General features: G+C 53.2%; 1 protein-coding gene across 1 annotated transcript in view; it reads left to right on the forward strand.

Annotated features, from left to right (window-relative positions):
• TGFA (transforming growth factor alpha) overlaps positions 1–15,997 on the forward strand; it is a 107,146-nt gene that overhangs the window by 24,604 nt on the left and 66,545 nt on the right. The window contains exon 2 of the mRNA XM_045979246.1: positions 12,938–12,991. Within this exon, the coding sequence (XP_045835202.1) occupies positions 12,938–12,991 (54 nt within the window). The remainder of the gene's footprint in view (positions 1–12,937; positions 12,992–15,997) is intronic.

Genomic DNA, 15,997 nt, shown 5'->3' on the forward strand with positions numbered 1-15,997 from the left:
TGGGATTGAAATGTGCAGGCTGCCCCCCACGTCGTTCTGACGTTCTCCTATTCTTGCCCGAGCTACTCTTCACCCTAGTAGGAAATGTCTTCTTTTCCCTGTTCCCTCTTTCCTTTTGCTTCTCCTCTCTACCCTTTTCCCCCTTCAGAAGTTCAAAAGAGTAAACAGGGAAAGGGTCGGGGGAAGGTTGGTGTGAGAGATCCCATTCCCATTTCCCGAGAGAAGAGCTACTATGTCTTCCCAGATTTTTGGTCTTCCTTTACATTGCATTAAGTTGACACAACTGAAAGGTACATGATGTTGTCCACCCCAAAACTGTGGGGACGGGCATACCCTATTCCTTATCGGTTTGTCTTGGCAGCAGAGCAGACTTTGCCCATACGACTAAGTGCTTTTGGGGCATTCATTGAACGGCGGTGCTCTCTGTGGCCAAAAGAATCCACATTGGTAGAGGGAAATATGTCAGGGGCCCTAAAATCAGGCAGCGGGCCAAGAGACAAGAATATATCCTTCCTCCTATCAGTTCTTCCCCCTAGGGCTTCTGGGAACCTCTTTGGAACCGCATGACTGTACAACACTGGGAGTGGGCTCTGTGCTTGGTCAATCGCATGACTTTATAGGTAGGGTTCATATTGTGCAACCCAAGCGCTCCAGGTTAATAGAGACAGACAGATGAACAGAGGAATAGAGGGAACCACGGAGGGGGAAGGGAGCATCCCAGTTAAAGGAAAGCAGGCGATCAGCAGGAGCCCCCCCACCCCCAAAGACCACAGGCTCTAATGAGTGCCACCATCCATTCATGAGACTTTCAGCTTATTCCATTTCCCCCGGTTTGGGGTCCTTCTGCACCTGCACAGTTGGAGGCTAAATGCCCCGTGCTTGAAGGGTCTGTCCTGGCGGGTGCAGGACTTCTCAACGGGGTGTACTAGGAGCTTCTGACGCAAGACAAAATCTTACGCATTACAGCAAATTAGTGTCCCTGCTCTTACTGCCTAAATACCAGGAGTGCCCCCCCAGTCGTTGTGACCATCAGAAGCCACCCCCACCAGTTTTCAGACTCTCCCTAGGGAGCTCTGCCGGCAGTGAGAGCCCCGAGGTAAGCGTGGCCTGCCCAGGGGTCTCCCAGTGCAAGGCTGGCAGTCCAGCGCCTCTTGCCCTCCTCTTGCCCTCCTCTTTTCTGGATCCTTTTCAGCAGCCGGCACCTGCACTTGTCCCCAAGAAACTTTCTCACCCACTCTCTCCTCTTCTTCTCCTCCTGGCCCTCACCTCCAGGTCCCAGGGAAAAGCACTTAACATTTTCCCAGTCAGCAGTGGGATGGGGGGGTGAGAAATGTAGGGTTATAAGAACTTCAGTGCGTTTTCCCCTTAACTCTTAAAACTCTGTAGTTCCAGGAACCTGTTTCCTCTGTTTGGCCCCTGCTTCTCGATCAGTGGCCCTCCTCTGATCAAGTGAGTTCTCCTAAGGGGCGTTCTGTGGCCAGCCTTGAGAACACAGCACACGATGGAAGCCTGGCAGTGGTGATTAGCATTGGTGCGGGGCTATCTGTCCCCTCTGTCCACCACCCCCTTCCCAGGCTGATGCTGCATCAATCTGAAATTCTTCCAAGTCATGCTGGTATTTATCTTGGCCCAAGTGCTGCAATGCCTTTCGCAGGGTGGTTCTGCGGGTGTCCGAGTGGAGCAGCAGGAAGGGATGAGTCTGTCACCACCAAGCCATTCGCATGGAGGAAATGGGGCAGAGTTCAAGGATTGCGTATTTTTTATCTCCTCCCGGCGCCCAGCCTGCTTCCAAGCCACTTGCTGTGAGTGGTGTGTACTGATGGCCGTGACGTAGCTGAGGGATTGGCTGGACTTTGTTGGGACTGCTGAGAGGCTAACTCTGCCAGTCGAAGGTCCAGCCTGAGCCACTGCTGACCCTGGGCGTGGCGGGTGGCCCTGGTGGGGCCGCAAGGCCAGGAGAAACTGAGCCGTGGCCATGGGCCTCAGGAGAGGGGACAGGGAGGGGGGATTATAAGGTCCCCAGAGGCTCTTCCAGAGCCGGCATTTGATTTCTGAATTTCCTGGCAGCCAGGTCTCAGCTCACCTGTCCCGGTGCCGAGGGACCTGAACCCTGCAGGTAGGACCACTGCGTCTGCCACTTCGTCCTGGCCTGGTCTCTAGCCCATTCCCCCATTCTTTCTCTCCTCTGGGACTCTGAGAATGTCCAATGTAGCCCTTTCCACGGACCTCTGATGCCTCTGATCGGTGTCAGCCAGCTGGCATCAGGTTTTGGGGTGCCTCAGCCTGGCACAGCGGCTTGCCACCTCAGAGCTCGGCCCTGGTCGAGCCTGTTGGTGATTCAGCAGCCAGGGATCTCCAGCAGGCTTGAGGGCTCCGTGATCCTCCCCCTGCTGCCCCGCAGTCCCTGCATGGGGCCCTCCGGCAGCCAGCACGGGAGCGGGCCTGCTGGAAAAGGAAGTTTGACTCAGTACCCAGCCCTTGGCGCAGGCCTTTGCTAAGGCTTAAACTCTGTCCAAGAGATGACTGCTTCCTCCCCACAAAAAAGGGCGTAGCATCGATCTGTGGGGGTGGATGTGGGCACAGGGCCATTCCTGCCCAGGGGAGACGCTTGATGCATCCTGGCTAGCCCATTTTTTGGTAAAGATATGTTGTCCCTGAATGTGATTTGCTTCAGCGGAGCGAGTCCTCTAAACCACCAAATCAGTGACAGTGTCGTTCTAGAGGCTCTGAGGGGGGAGAGGGTGTTAGAAGAGGTAGGTGTCTGCGTGGCAGCGTGAGGTGTGACATCACCCACCAGATCTCAGAAACGAAGGTATTCCAACGGGCAGCCTCCACGTCCGGCTGAGAGGGTCTCTCTGGCTTTTTATTTAGTCCTTTATATTTTTGGCACACCTTTCCTGAAGTCCAAGCACACATCACCCTTTGCCGCCACATTCCTTCTCTCATGCTTGTGCAGGAGGCCTCAGTCCTGGGCATTAATAGAGATCTCGACTGCAAAGAGCTTAAAGCATTTTGTAAATATTCTCATTTGGCCCTTGAAGGTAGGGGAAGAAAGACCAAAATCATCCGTTCTTCTAAACCAGAGACAGTGGGAAGTGAGGTCCTGGCCAAGAGAGGGAGAACAAGGGGGCTGGCCTATGTGCGTGAGAGCAGTAGGCCCCGCACAGCCCCCTACCCCCTGGTGCTGATGGGGCCCACCCTGTCCAGGGCCGAAGGGAGAGGCGTGCTTGCTGGAAAGGTCTGAAGGGTGCTGTGGAGGATGTGAGGGTCTAGTGGGCCCAGAAAGCTGGGTAGAAGGGGCTGGGGCAGCAGGAAAGAATGAGGAAATTTAGGACACCTGAACCAGGTAGACACATTTGGGTGGAACCAAGGGCTTGAATAGAGATCACGAGAGATGCTTGCGGAAGGTGGGTAAGTGTGTTTGCTTCCATTGTGTCTTCTCCTATAGACTGTAAACTCCTTCGGCAAGTCCTGCCTTGGCCCGAAGAGCCCCTGGGCTTGTAGCACTCAGCAAACAGCCCTTGGGCTGGCCCTCCTGCTGCTCCAAGCTGTTCACTCCGCTCTGGGCCCCTCTTGACTCTGTCTCTTCCTCCTTGGGGTCACCGGGTGCAGGTCTTCCTGTTTTCTCGTAAAGTTTTCAGGAAAAGCCAACAAAATGAGTTAAGCGTATGAACATAACCCTCTCTGGAGTCTGTCAGCAGGTGCCCAGACAAGTCAGGGTCATCTCAGCCTGCAGGTTCGGGAGACTCGCTCCAGGCTCCGAAGAAGGATGGCACTGCCCATTCCTCTCTTCTACAGAGGCCAGTTCACGTCATTATTGAAATAGAAGACACAGGGGTGCCTGGGTGGCTCAGTCGTTAAGCCTCTGCCTTCGGCTCGGGTCATGATCCCAGGGTCCTGGGATGGAGTCCCACATCGGGCTCCCTGCTCAGTGGGGAGCCTGCTTCTTCTTCTCCCTCTGCCTGCCTCTCCCCCTGATTGTGCTCTCTCTGTGTGTCAAATAGATACATAAGATTTAAGAAAAGAAGAAAAAGAAGTAGAAGACACATTTTAACTGCCCCCCACCCCCCGCCCCAGCAGAATGATGGAGGCTCAGATGTTTATCATGGAGTTTAGTGTGAATGGTTGCCAAGAATGGGAAGGATTGCTTCTCGCAGGAAGGATCTGTTGCAGGCCCTGTAAGACAAGGAACTTTTAGTCCTTTTCTAGGTCTGCAGCCCCTGGAACGGTGCCTGCCGTGTAGTGGTACTCAGCAAGTACTTCTTTTTTTTTTTTTTTTAAAGAATTTATTTATTTATTTGACAGAGAAACAGCGAGAGAGGGAACACAAGCCAGGGAAGAGGGAGAGGGAGAAGCAGGCTTCTTGCTGAGCAGGGAGCCTGATGTGGGGCTTGATCCCGGTGTCCTGGGATCATGACCTGAGCCAAAGGCAGACACTTGACACCTGAGCCACCCAGGTGCCCCCAGTAAGTACTTCTTGAATGAATGCGTGCGTGCATGCCAGGTTTCAAGAGTTGTTCATCTTGGCTGAAACCAGAATGAGAACCAAGATTTAGGGTTGTGTCTCTGGAGGGTCTACCGTAGAAGGGAGGAAGGAATTCTGAGGAGCAGCTGGTTTTCCCATTCCCCGTCCACACACCCTCAACACTCACCCCTCCACTCTGTTTTCAAGCTGGTGACCTCTTAAAGGAACTCAATTCAGCATATGTGGGTCAAAGACCTAACTAGGTGTGAGACATGGTGCCCGGTGAAGGGGTAGAGATGAGCAGTGCGTGGTTCCTGGCCACAGCAGAGAGGGAGAGCAAGAAGATGGGAACACTTCCAAACTGCAAGGCAGAATCAGATAAGGTCTGCTCTGAAGAAGAAATTATTATTTCTGACATTTGGGTGGGGCTTTGAGAGGCAAATCTGACCTCCACCAGCAAGGAAGAGGAAGGGGCGTGCCAGCCTGAGTGATCAGCAGAACATTCCCGGCAGCTGTAGGTGGGACCTCCATGTGTTGCGTGTTTATTACATGCCACTGTGTGTACCCCACATTTTCCGTGGTGCCCTCCCCCCATTTAACCTTCATCACAACCCTGTGCAGAAAAGAGATATCTTTAGCTCTTTCTAAAGCAAAGAAACCTAAGGCTCAGGCAGTTAAGCATCACAGAGCCAGAAGGACTGGAGTCTGGACCCTGGTAGCATGAGCCCCCGGCCCTGAGCCAAGTGAGGGCAGGTTGTGCGCAGGGAAAAAGGAACCATGACAGGCAGCTGGAATCTGTGGGTCCGGCAGGAATCGGGGTTTGGGACCAGGTTCTGCACCTGGCTTCTCTTCTCAGGACTTCAGACTGGGTTCTGTGAGCAGGAAGCCTGTGGAGAGTTTAGAGGAAAGAAGTGCTGTGGTCCAGCAAGTGTTTCAGGAAACTCATTCTGGCAGCAGGAGCAAAGGTTAAAAACCCTGTTGGCAGGTAAACCCGTCAGGCGACTGTTGTGATAGCCCAGGAGAGATGATGAGGCCTGAATTGGGGCATTGGCAGTAGGGATGCGGGGATGGATGAGATAGACAATGTGGAGGCAGATTGTGGAGGAGGCCTGGGCTTGGATATGGGGTAAAGGGGAAGAAGGGGTAGCCGATGGCTGTGGGTTCCTCAGCCCCACCTAGAAGCCAGGAGGAGGTGGAACAGGTCAGGGATGAGCCGAATTTATTTTTGAACATGTGGGTTGAGGTACAGGCTACTGGAGAGTGGTCGGGGTGCTAGAGGCTTAGGAAGCAGGGTATGGAAACCTGTGATCCACATGACGCCTTGGGCACCCCATCCTCATCTGCCTTTGCTGGAGTATGGAAGACTGTATTTTTCTCTGACTCTGTGTACTCCGTTTTATTTTATTTAATCCTTGAGGAAGCCCTGTGGGGGGTCGTCCTCCGTATTTGTGAATGAGGATGCTGAGGCTCAGCAAGGATAGCTAACACACCCAAGGCCTCGCAGGGAAGGATGGCAGAGCTGGGACTGGAACCCAGTTCTGAGGGCAGGGCTACCTTCTGCTCTTCCGTAACAGACCCTGAGTCAGAATTAGAGAACGGTCAACCCTGCAGCTGAGACACCCTTCTGCTCATCTTTTGCTCCTTGATCCTGAAGGTTCTCCCTGAATACGCTGGCTTTTTCCCATGCACAGATATATTGAGATGGATATGGAAACCACCCGTGAGCATTCAGGCAACACTGGCTTATTTTCCATGATGTCATAGTCCTGAGGTGTTGCTTAGACCCATCAAGCTGGACTTTGCCACTTAGGGCCACCCCGAGGGTCATCAGGAGGGACAGCTGAGAGTCCCAAGCTCACTGACCCAAGCGCATTCTCTCGTGGACTGTGAGCTTGGAGTGTATTTTCAAGATTGTGTTGAAAACATAGAGATAGAAAGTGCTTGATTAGGATTAGAAATAGGGTCTCACCCATCTTCTGATATATGACGTAAACGCCCTGGCAAATTGAAGGACAAAATTGCCATAAACCAAGCTTGCTCACTGAGACAAGCACACAAAAGGCTTTACTTGGTCTGGTCCTGTTGGAATGAAGCCATTGTGTCCCCCTCCCCTGGCTGGATGGTTGAGGAAGACGTACAGTCCAGTATCTTCATAGATGCCTGGAATTTGTGCACTGGCAGACATTCTGGCCCAACTCTGTCCTTTAAAGAACCTAAGATTGAGAGAGGGGAAGTGCTTTGCTAAGGATGACCCCGTTCATAGGGGACTGTCTTCTCTGGGCTCCCTGTTAGCCTGTGTTCCCCATGCCGCAGTGCGTACCTGGCTTCTCCACAGGGGAGAGGAGGAGGAGGCAGACTTTTCTAGCACAGTGTTCTTTGTACCTCACAGGAGAAGCAGAAGCCAGGTGAGGCCAACTGGACCTGGTGACAGGAACTTGCGGTATCGGTCACTTACAAGCTAGGGGACCTTGGGCAGGTTACTTATCTCCTGCACCTCTGCTTTCTCACCTCCAAAATGCGAGCACCACTGTATCTACTTCCCAGCACTTGGTGTGACTCTCAAGGGAGACTGCAGGGTCGTCAGCGCTCAGGCCAGTGTTGCAGCTCTGACTCGTAGCAACACCGTCAGCCGCGGGGGTCATCCCGGGACAGAAATCCAGACAGACAGAGGGGGAGCGTGCGAGACCAACCAGACTCCAGCGGTTTTCCCACCACCACCTGCCACTGGCGTGGAAATGTCTTCCTGCTTAACTTTCCCGTGTGACGGCTCTGTTGGGGCCAGGGGTCAGGACCTTAGCCTGTGTGGGTTTGTAACTAAAAGCTGCCCTCTCCTGCACGGCTGGTCTCTTCGCTGTGCGTGGTCACCTCCCACCTGCCACATGACACTAACACTTTCAGATAATCTCTCTGGAAGGCTCTCTCCTTGGGTAGCAGGGTCCGGCCCGTGTTTCTAAAAGCGGTGTTCCAGATACTGGGTTGGTGGAAGAAAGAGCCCTCTGTCCCATAAGCCCATCTGCCCAGGGTGATTCATTCCTGTGTCACGTATTTCTGAACTCTCCCTGCTATCCCCAGAGTATCCCTAATCCTGTCTGGCCAGTTCTTCCACAAATTCCTCTGCGGCTTTGCCTGCCACCCTCTGAAGCAAGTGTCCCTGATGTCTCTGTAAGCAGGGGCCAATGTGAATTGTCACTTCCTTGGAGAGAAACCATTGACTCTCCGAAGGCCACCCTCCCTACACGGGAGTGATGGGGACTGCATGTGGCTGCCTCCAGCCACAACATTTATGGGTACGCTCACCAGGGGCAAGCTCGTCTCCTGGTCCTACCACACCTCCTCCTTGTCCATCCCTGCAGTGTGTGTGTTCTCCTTCTCTCTTCCTAACCAGTTCTGACCCTGAAACCGCCCAGCATTGTCCTATGGATCAAAACCTCTTGCATTTAAAAATACTGATAAAGCCCTACAATATTACAGGTTTTGCTATGCACTTAAAATCCTGCCATGCTGGGTGCCTGGGTGGCTCAGTGGGTTAAGCCTCTGCCTTCAGCTCAGGTCATTATCCCAGGGTCCTGGGATCGGGCCCCGCATCCGGCTCTCTGCTCAGCAGGGAGCCTGCTTCCCTTCCTCTCTCTCCCTGCCTCTCTGCCTACTTGTGATTGCTGCCTGTCAAATAAATAAATAAAATCTTTAAAAAAAAAATCCTGCCATGCTTGCAGGTAAATCTTAAATATTGGGATGCTGCTCATAAGGGAAGAGGCCTTAGAAGTCATACCAGCAGACCCTGGGTCTTATGTGACCTGCTCACATGTGTTTTTGTGCCCACACAATTGCTCCATGTGGGTCCCCTGTGGACCTTGGGCCCAACAGCAGGATTCTCCCTCTCTCCGTCCCACCCACCACTTCCTGAGCTCCTGGCTGTGTCCCTGATGACCCTCCAGCCCTGAGTACAGCAGGAGAGGAAAGGCGGAGTTGGGGGGGGGGATCCTGGCTGCTCTCCTTCCAGCACCCATACTCTCTTCTGCCCCTCTCTGCCCCTCACCCCTGCCGGCATTGTTTCTTCATCCTTGGGCCTCTTTTCAGCACCTCTTTTAAATCCAGGGTATCCTTGATCCAGAAGGGTCTACAGCACCCTCTTGCCCTCCCCTCCTCATCTCCCTGATACCACAACCTCTGCTTCCCTCTTTCACTCAGGCAGCCTGGCTTATGGGATCTTAACATGGATGAGATGTGAAACTCTTGATTTCTAGGGGGACCGGCGGATCTAAACAGTGGACTGGGTCAGAGCCGGGAAGCAAACACTAGCCGTCATAGATGCCAGAGCAGGGCAAGGTTAACGCCACCAGGATTCCCAGGGAGCTGAGCTTGCTTCCCCCAGATCTGAGCACTAGAGCTGAGAGTCCACAGAGGAGGAAGTCACCAGGCTGACGGGTGGGAGAGGATGGAGGGTGTCCCAGTCCCATGCATGAGTGAGGAGCTGCACCGAGGGACCGGGGCGGCGGGGGGGGGTTGCTGCTCTGTGGCCCAGGGGAGATAAGGGCCCAACACCCCTCAGTAGCAGTTATGACTGCTCACCAGTGGACCGGTTTCATGGTGGCTTTGGTCTGTGAACTCACCAGATAAATAGGTTAGCCTCTTTATTGATGTTTTTTCTGTTGGAAACGTTAAGTTCCAAACAGCTGAATTAGAAGCACTACAACCCTTGCCCCACCCCCACCCCTGCCAAGGGCAGGCCTGGGTTTCCACTCTTCTCTGTGTGGGGGATCAGCTTTCATAGCTTCCCCCCCCCCCCCACTACTAACCCTTTTTCCCTTTTTGAAGTCCATGATCCAGGGATTCCCATCTTTAGAGCTATTTAAGCAGAAATGACCTGGCAAGAGCAGCACAGAAAGGATTCCTGCCCCAGAAGGAGGCCACGGGGGTGGGGGTGGAGGGGTCGTGGCCAGTGAAGAGAGCCTGTGCCTGCAGCCTCCAGGCCCCCATCTGAACTGTGTGTGCTCTTCCTGGGGCCACTGCACACGGCACAGGTGCCCCAGGGAAGGATTTCCTGTTTGGGATGAGCCTCCAAGCCTACCATGGCCACAGGTTTCTAGAAGGCCCTCATATGGCTTTTCCAAGCACAGCCATGGGGCTGGCTGTCTGAGTACCTAGCTATACGCAGATGAGGCGGCCGGGGGTCTGGATTGCTCACACTCTAGCCCCTCAGCAGACCTGGCTCCTAGTGGGGGGATCTGGAGGCAGCAAGAAAGCCCCAACAAGAAACGCACACCTGCAGACCAGAGAGATGAGGCCTCAAGGCTAGGCTGCTGAATCTGTCTGTTGTTCAGACTTACTTGGAGGTTGTAGCTGGTGAGATACACCTGCCAGTGTTTCGTGACAGACTGTGGTTAGAGGACTGTGAGCGGTGCGATGACGAAACGCTGTCCTGGGCATGGACTTCACACAGCCTTGAGCTTGAACTTGACTGCAGGAGCTCAGGCAAATTCTTCACCTCTGGAAGCCTCCTGTTTCCTTGCCTATGAAACCACGTGTTTCCAGAAGCTGGAGCTAAAGGCAGGGAACCAGGAGCTGCCATATCATGGGTAATCAAGTCTGATGAACGCACGAAACTGAGTGCCGGCCTCGGAACTGGTACCTGTCCAGTAAGGGGCACCCCCATACGGTGGGGATGGGGGGCAGTGAAAGAGGTCTGACCCCTGTCTTTTGACCTGGGACCCTCAGGAAAGCAGAGGCCTCTCCTCTCATCGACAGAATTTGTGCTCGAACCAAGACTACAGGGCACTGGGTTGTTTACCGTGGGATTTTGCGGGTGGAGAAAGGAACTATTCTCCATACTGCTCAAAACACCCAGTGACTTTCATCTGTGGAACGTGGTGATTTTGCAAACTCCAGTGAGTTCCCAGAATGCCTTTGTGACCTCGGCAGCTGATGGCTTTATGGGTGAGGAAGAGAGCAGGTGAGGTAACCTGCCCCACAGCTCGGGGTGGGGGTGGGGAGGTGACCCTTCCATGGACACTAGAGAGTGGGTGTCCGTCTCTGCTCTGTCCTGGCTGCAGTTGGACGGTATTTGCTTTCTTGTCCTGGCTTTGCTCAGGCAGCGGTTGGTACGGTGACCAGGAACTGTATGGGCTCTGCTTTCGCTGACTGACAGGATATGGGGCCCAGGAGGGAGGGGGCAGGATAAGTCATTGGTTCGGGGACAGTTTGTGATAGGCCAGCGGCGCTTCCTCAGAGTTATGCAAAGAATCCCCGTGTTCTTTATGTTACTACCGGTCACTGGCTGACTTGGGCCCAGAGTGCTTGGTGGCAGTCGCAGCAAAGTCAGGTCATGGCCGGTCCCCAGTGGGCAATGTGGACCTGGCCCTGGCAGGAGTGCCTCACTTGGGCGCTGGATATGTGGATTCCAGACTTGGCTGTTTAAATATGGCCAGAAGAGGACACCTGGGTGGATCAGTTGGTTAAGGGACTGCCTTTGCCTCAGGTCATGATCCCGGAATTGCAGGATCAAGTCCCACATCGGGCTCCCTACTCAGCAGGGAGTCTGCTTCTCCCTCTGACCCTCTCCCTTCTAGGCTCTCTCTCTCTCTCAAGTAAATAAATCTTTAAAAAAATAAAATAAATATGACGAGAGGAACCCCACGATCCATGCTTCCAAAATGAGCGGCAAGAAGGAATTGCATGGAGAAAGGCATTCGATTTTACCTGCTTCCTCTCCTCGCCCCTTGCCCCTACTCTAGCCCCAGTATCTGGTTCCCGGGCTGTGTAAGGGTTTGGGAAATCCATGCTAGACCTCCAGGAAAAACAGGCCGCTGTTTTGTGATGTTTCTTGTCTCAAAGGCCAAAAGGAAAGTCCTGAGCATGATTGTTCTACCTGTGCCCGGTAAGTTTCTCCCCTGAGAATCAAGAACTTCTGTGTCTGCGCCTGAGCGGAAAGGGGAAAGGGGCCCTCACAACCTGCATGCAAGAGTGGGTGCTGGTCCCATGGGGTGGAGCAGTGGCAGCACCCACCTCTGCCTCTTTCCTGTGCTGACTTGATTCAGCTGTCTTCCAGGCTAACCTATAGGTGGCTCGGCCTGTGTGCGGCCACCAGGGTATCTTTCTGCATTTCAGTTTTAGGAAGTCATTTTAATTTAGTGCATGCTGATTGTGTAACTCCCAAGAGGTTCCTTCTTTATTGGAACTTTGCTGCTGTTTCCAGAAACCTCCAGTACTGTAATGGGAGGGCACAGAAAGTACTCTGCTGGCAGGGGCATCTTCGTGGGCGTGCAACTCTTGGGCGTGCAACCGGGGCCCCGAGGTTGGGGTTTAATGGTGTGCACTTGCAGTCTTGAAATTCTTAACAGTTTTACCCTTGAATTTGTGTTTCATAAGTGAAGTCCAGTGGGACAGTGGAGAGTGTCCCAGGGACTTGGAGCCTCAGCTCCCATAATCCTACTAACTGCCACCTCCCTGCCTCCCCTGAGTGGGTTCTCACCCCTGCCACATTCTGCCCCTGGCAGGGCCCAGACACAAGAAAAGTTGGTTTTAACTCCATAGCCTGTTCGGTCGGTGACTAGACAGGGACAAGGCTGTCCCCTGCCCTGACCTAGGTACCCGATGCGTCCAGACACAGACACTGTAATACCCTTGGGGGTCAGCTGTCTGCCTTGGTTGGAGCCCCTGGGAAGAAGAAAGTCCTATCTAGATGGCCCTGCCCCGGCTGGGTCACAGCACATCATCCAGCCGCTGGTGGGAAGGGAAGCCAGCTGTGGGGGGGGTCACCTATGCATGTACACACTTGTCCCTGGGGCCCCTGGGCACCTGTGAGGTGCGAGGCTCAGCCTGCCAGGATCCTTACACCTCAAAGAGAGAGAGATGACGGACACAGCGAAATCACCCTCGTGACACGCACAGCAGCCTGAATTACGTAATGCTACTGAACTGTACACGTGAAAATGGTGGACAACCATAGATCTTATGTGTGTTTCATTACAATAAAAAAGAATAACAGTGTTAAAAACACACACACACACACAGACACACACCAGAACAGGTAGAGACCATGGAAGGAAGGAAAAAAATAATATACTGAGTACCTTTAATGGCACAGGGTTTTTTTGCTGCTTTTTTTTTTTTTTATTAAAGATTTTTATTTATTTATTTGACAGACAGAGATCACAGGTAGGCAGAGAGGCAGCCAGAGAGAGGAGGGGAAGCAGGCTCCCTGCTGAGCAGAGAGCCCGATGTGGGGCTCGATCCCAGGACCCTGGGACCATGACCTGGGCCGAAGGCAGAGGCTTTAACCCACTGAGCCACCCAGGCGCCCCTTTTGCTGCTTTTTGAATAGGGGTCCAACATTTTCCTTTTGCGTGAGCCCCCAAGTTATGTGGCCGGGCCTGCCTTTTGGCCACTCCGTAGAACTGCCTGGTCTTTTCTTTTCAAGGGGTCTGCCCTCAAGTCCTGAAAGCCTCTTACCTTTCCTCTCTTTTCCCCATGCAGGTCTCCTGTTGGCTGTGTGCCAGGCCCTGGAGAACAGCACGTCTGCCCTGAGTGGTGAGTCCCGTCCCCTCTGTGGGGGATGGTGCGGGGTGCTGGATGGGAACAGACCTGGCTGCTGGTTGGAGTCTGCCCTCCAAGTTTCCTGCGGGCTCCTGCCCTTTCTGCTCTCCCAGGGCTGTCCCCTGCCCCCGTGTGCCCTTCACGCCAGGGGCCCGGTTGTGCTCCTCAGGGGTCTTCGTTGCAGGAGCCAGGGTGTGTGGGGGCTGTTCCCCTCCCCTAAGGCTTGCCATCTCCCAGCTCTGTTCAGATAGTCCTTGTGGGCAAGGGTGCTGGAGAGCTCCAGACCAGCCCGAGTCTTCAAGCTCACTTAGTCGTGCATCTGTAGGCAAGCCCAGATTCCTAAAGCCTGTGTCTGCTTCTGCTTGGTGATCTTTTGTTATTTTATGTCTTCTCTTTTGACATTTCTAGTAATATTTCCCTTATTTGGAAGATCCTAGATCAACATATTGGGAGGTTTGGGAAATGCAGAAGGCAGACGTCTCCTGGTCAGAGTACTGTGGAAGCATCTACTTTCGAGTTGCTCTTAGCTTTGTCCGGGTGTGCTCCTATTTTTATACATTGTTGTCGTGAGGAAACGATGTTGATTCTTGCTTTTTAAACTCAAGTTTTCAAGTTGTACATTTCTCCATGTTGCTGAAAGGTCTTGAAATTTATCCTTTTAAAATGTCATGTCTGGGGCACCCAGATAACTCAATCAGTCAAGGATCCAACTCTTGGTTTTAGCTCAGGTCAGGATCTCAGGGTTGTGAGATCAAGTCCCACTTCGGGCTCCACGCTCAACAGGGAGTCTGCTCGAGATTCTCTCCCCCTCTCTCTCTGCCCTTTCCCCCCTCCCTCGCCAGGCTTGGGTATGCTCACTTGCTCACACTTGCGGCCTCAAATAAATAAATAAATCTTTTTTAAATGGTCATGATGTTCCACTAAAATGGACATGTGTAATTCAATTAAGCATTCTCCACTGGATATTTATGTTGCCTCCAGTTTAGATTATGATGCTCCCTCTTCGTGCCTAGAAGCTTTCCCTTCCTTCGGATTCTCTCCTCAGGGTATGTCTCTGGAAGTATGAATGAATATATTTATGACTCTTGTAACAAATTGCCAAATAGCTCTTCCAATGCAGTGAGCTAACTCTCACGCCAGAAGGTCATGCGTCTGCCGGTTTCACTATTCCCTTGTCATTCTGGGCTTGTGTTCCCATCTGTTTCTGCAGTGGACCCCTGCTGTATCTCCCTAGTTCTTTCAGGCAGGAAGATGTGTATGGTGAGGAGGCACGTGGTTCTCACGTGGTTCATAAACTCTCTAACCCTCTAACCAAACACATAGCGTCCCTGGTACTTTGCTCTTCTCCTCTTCCACACCTTTCGCTCCAAACCCACTGGAGGGGATGCGGCCGCTCCTCTAGCGCTTCTGTGGTCCCACACTCTCCCCCTTGGAGCGGTTATCCTTGATGCTGTTGGACCCTTAAGGTGTCCAAGCCACCTGGTGGCCCATGATGCCACAGAAGGAAATAACTCCCTTCCTCCGTGTTGTGCTCTGCTTAAGGGTGTGCCTGTCCCAGAGCGCCGCTGCCGGGGTCCGGGCTCTGCCAGAGCTGCCGCTTGTTAATTACCTCCCCCGTCACAAAGGGCTCAGATGTGAATATACTAGGGGTGAAGTGGGGGCATTGGATCGTGACCCCACCACGCTGGTCCCAGAATTGTCGCGTCTCCTTTCCTAGGATGCGTTTGCCCCCAGGTGCGTCCTTAGCCCCTCCCGGTCCTCCCTGGAGGTGAAGAGCCAGGTTCTCTACTGAGTCACTTGCAGGTGGTAAGTTGCAGTGAGGCCAGATGCTGACACTGCCGTCCAGTGAGGCCAGATGCTGATGCAGCCAGGTGCTCTGGTCACTCTGGCCTCCTCCCAATCTCCGTCCATTCATTCAGACAGGAGAGGCCTGAGGGGGTTACCTCCCTGGGCGTCTTTCTCAGGTGTGGCTCCTGTCAGGGCCCTTTGGGGTTTCCCAGTCTCTCCTGAGCAAACATGGGAAGACCTGCTGTGACTGTCCTTGCTGCGCTAGTGACCAGCTTCTGTTCCGTCTTTCTGGACTTGCTTCTACGAGAATGTCTCTGACATCAACAAGTGCCCGAGGTTTGTTCTTCTTCTGTATGATAGACCCTCCCAAAACTCGTCACACCCTCCTGCGTTGCTCGTTACCCTGTAACAGGCCGAGGGCTGCTCTGTGGCCCAGTGGGGCAGGTGAGGGCAGGGGCAATGCCATGACGTCTAGCGTCCGGGGGGCCTTGAGATCCTAGAGCTGATTGGAGGTCTGTGGAGAAGGGAAGTGGGCTGCCTGTCTGGCCTCTGTTTGACAGGTCACTTGGCTATGGGACTTGGGCTCCAGAGAAGTTGATGGAACATCCTTCCCATTTTTACGTACTCTCTACCCTGCCCTATTGGACCCAGACAGGAGTCCAGAGAGCGCTGGGCGAGGAGGCGGGCCCACATGGCAATGACGGTGTCAGAACCACCTCTCCATGCTCTAGGGCTTTGCGCCTGAATCAGGCTTGTTTGCCTAACTTCCTCTTCCTCTAGGGTGACCTTCCTCCTCCTCAAAGACTCCTTGGGCCTTGAGAGGCCTTGACCACCCCCACTCTGTCCCTGCCAGACATAACTGAGATCCTGCTGTGGGTGCAATACAAACTGGGGACCACCCCACCAGCCACACTCACGACCCCCAAAGATTGCGTATTGAACTCCTGCCTAGTCCAGTCAGTGAAACTATTTGCTACTGTGGACTAATGGGAATCTTCATACACCGAAGAGAAATAATAGTGAAATCAATCCCCATATACCCATCACCCAGCTGCGGCGGTTAGCATCATCTGCCATTCTTCTTTCCTCTATTCTCAAACCATTTCGGTTTCTCCCTTTGCTGGGATATTTTAAAGCAAAGTCCATTTCACTTGAATGTTACTTACAGCTCACGTAAGGACTTTAAAAAAAAAACCATAGTCACCCCAACAG

This window comes from Meles meles, chromosome 15 (genome assembly GCF_922984935.1).
Source record: "Meles meles chromosome 15, mMelMel3.1 paternal haplotype, whole genome shotgun sequence".
NCBI classification, from domain to species: domain Eukaryota; kingdom Metazoa; phylum Chordata; class Mammalia; order Carnivora; family Mustelidae; genus Meles; species Meles meles.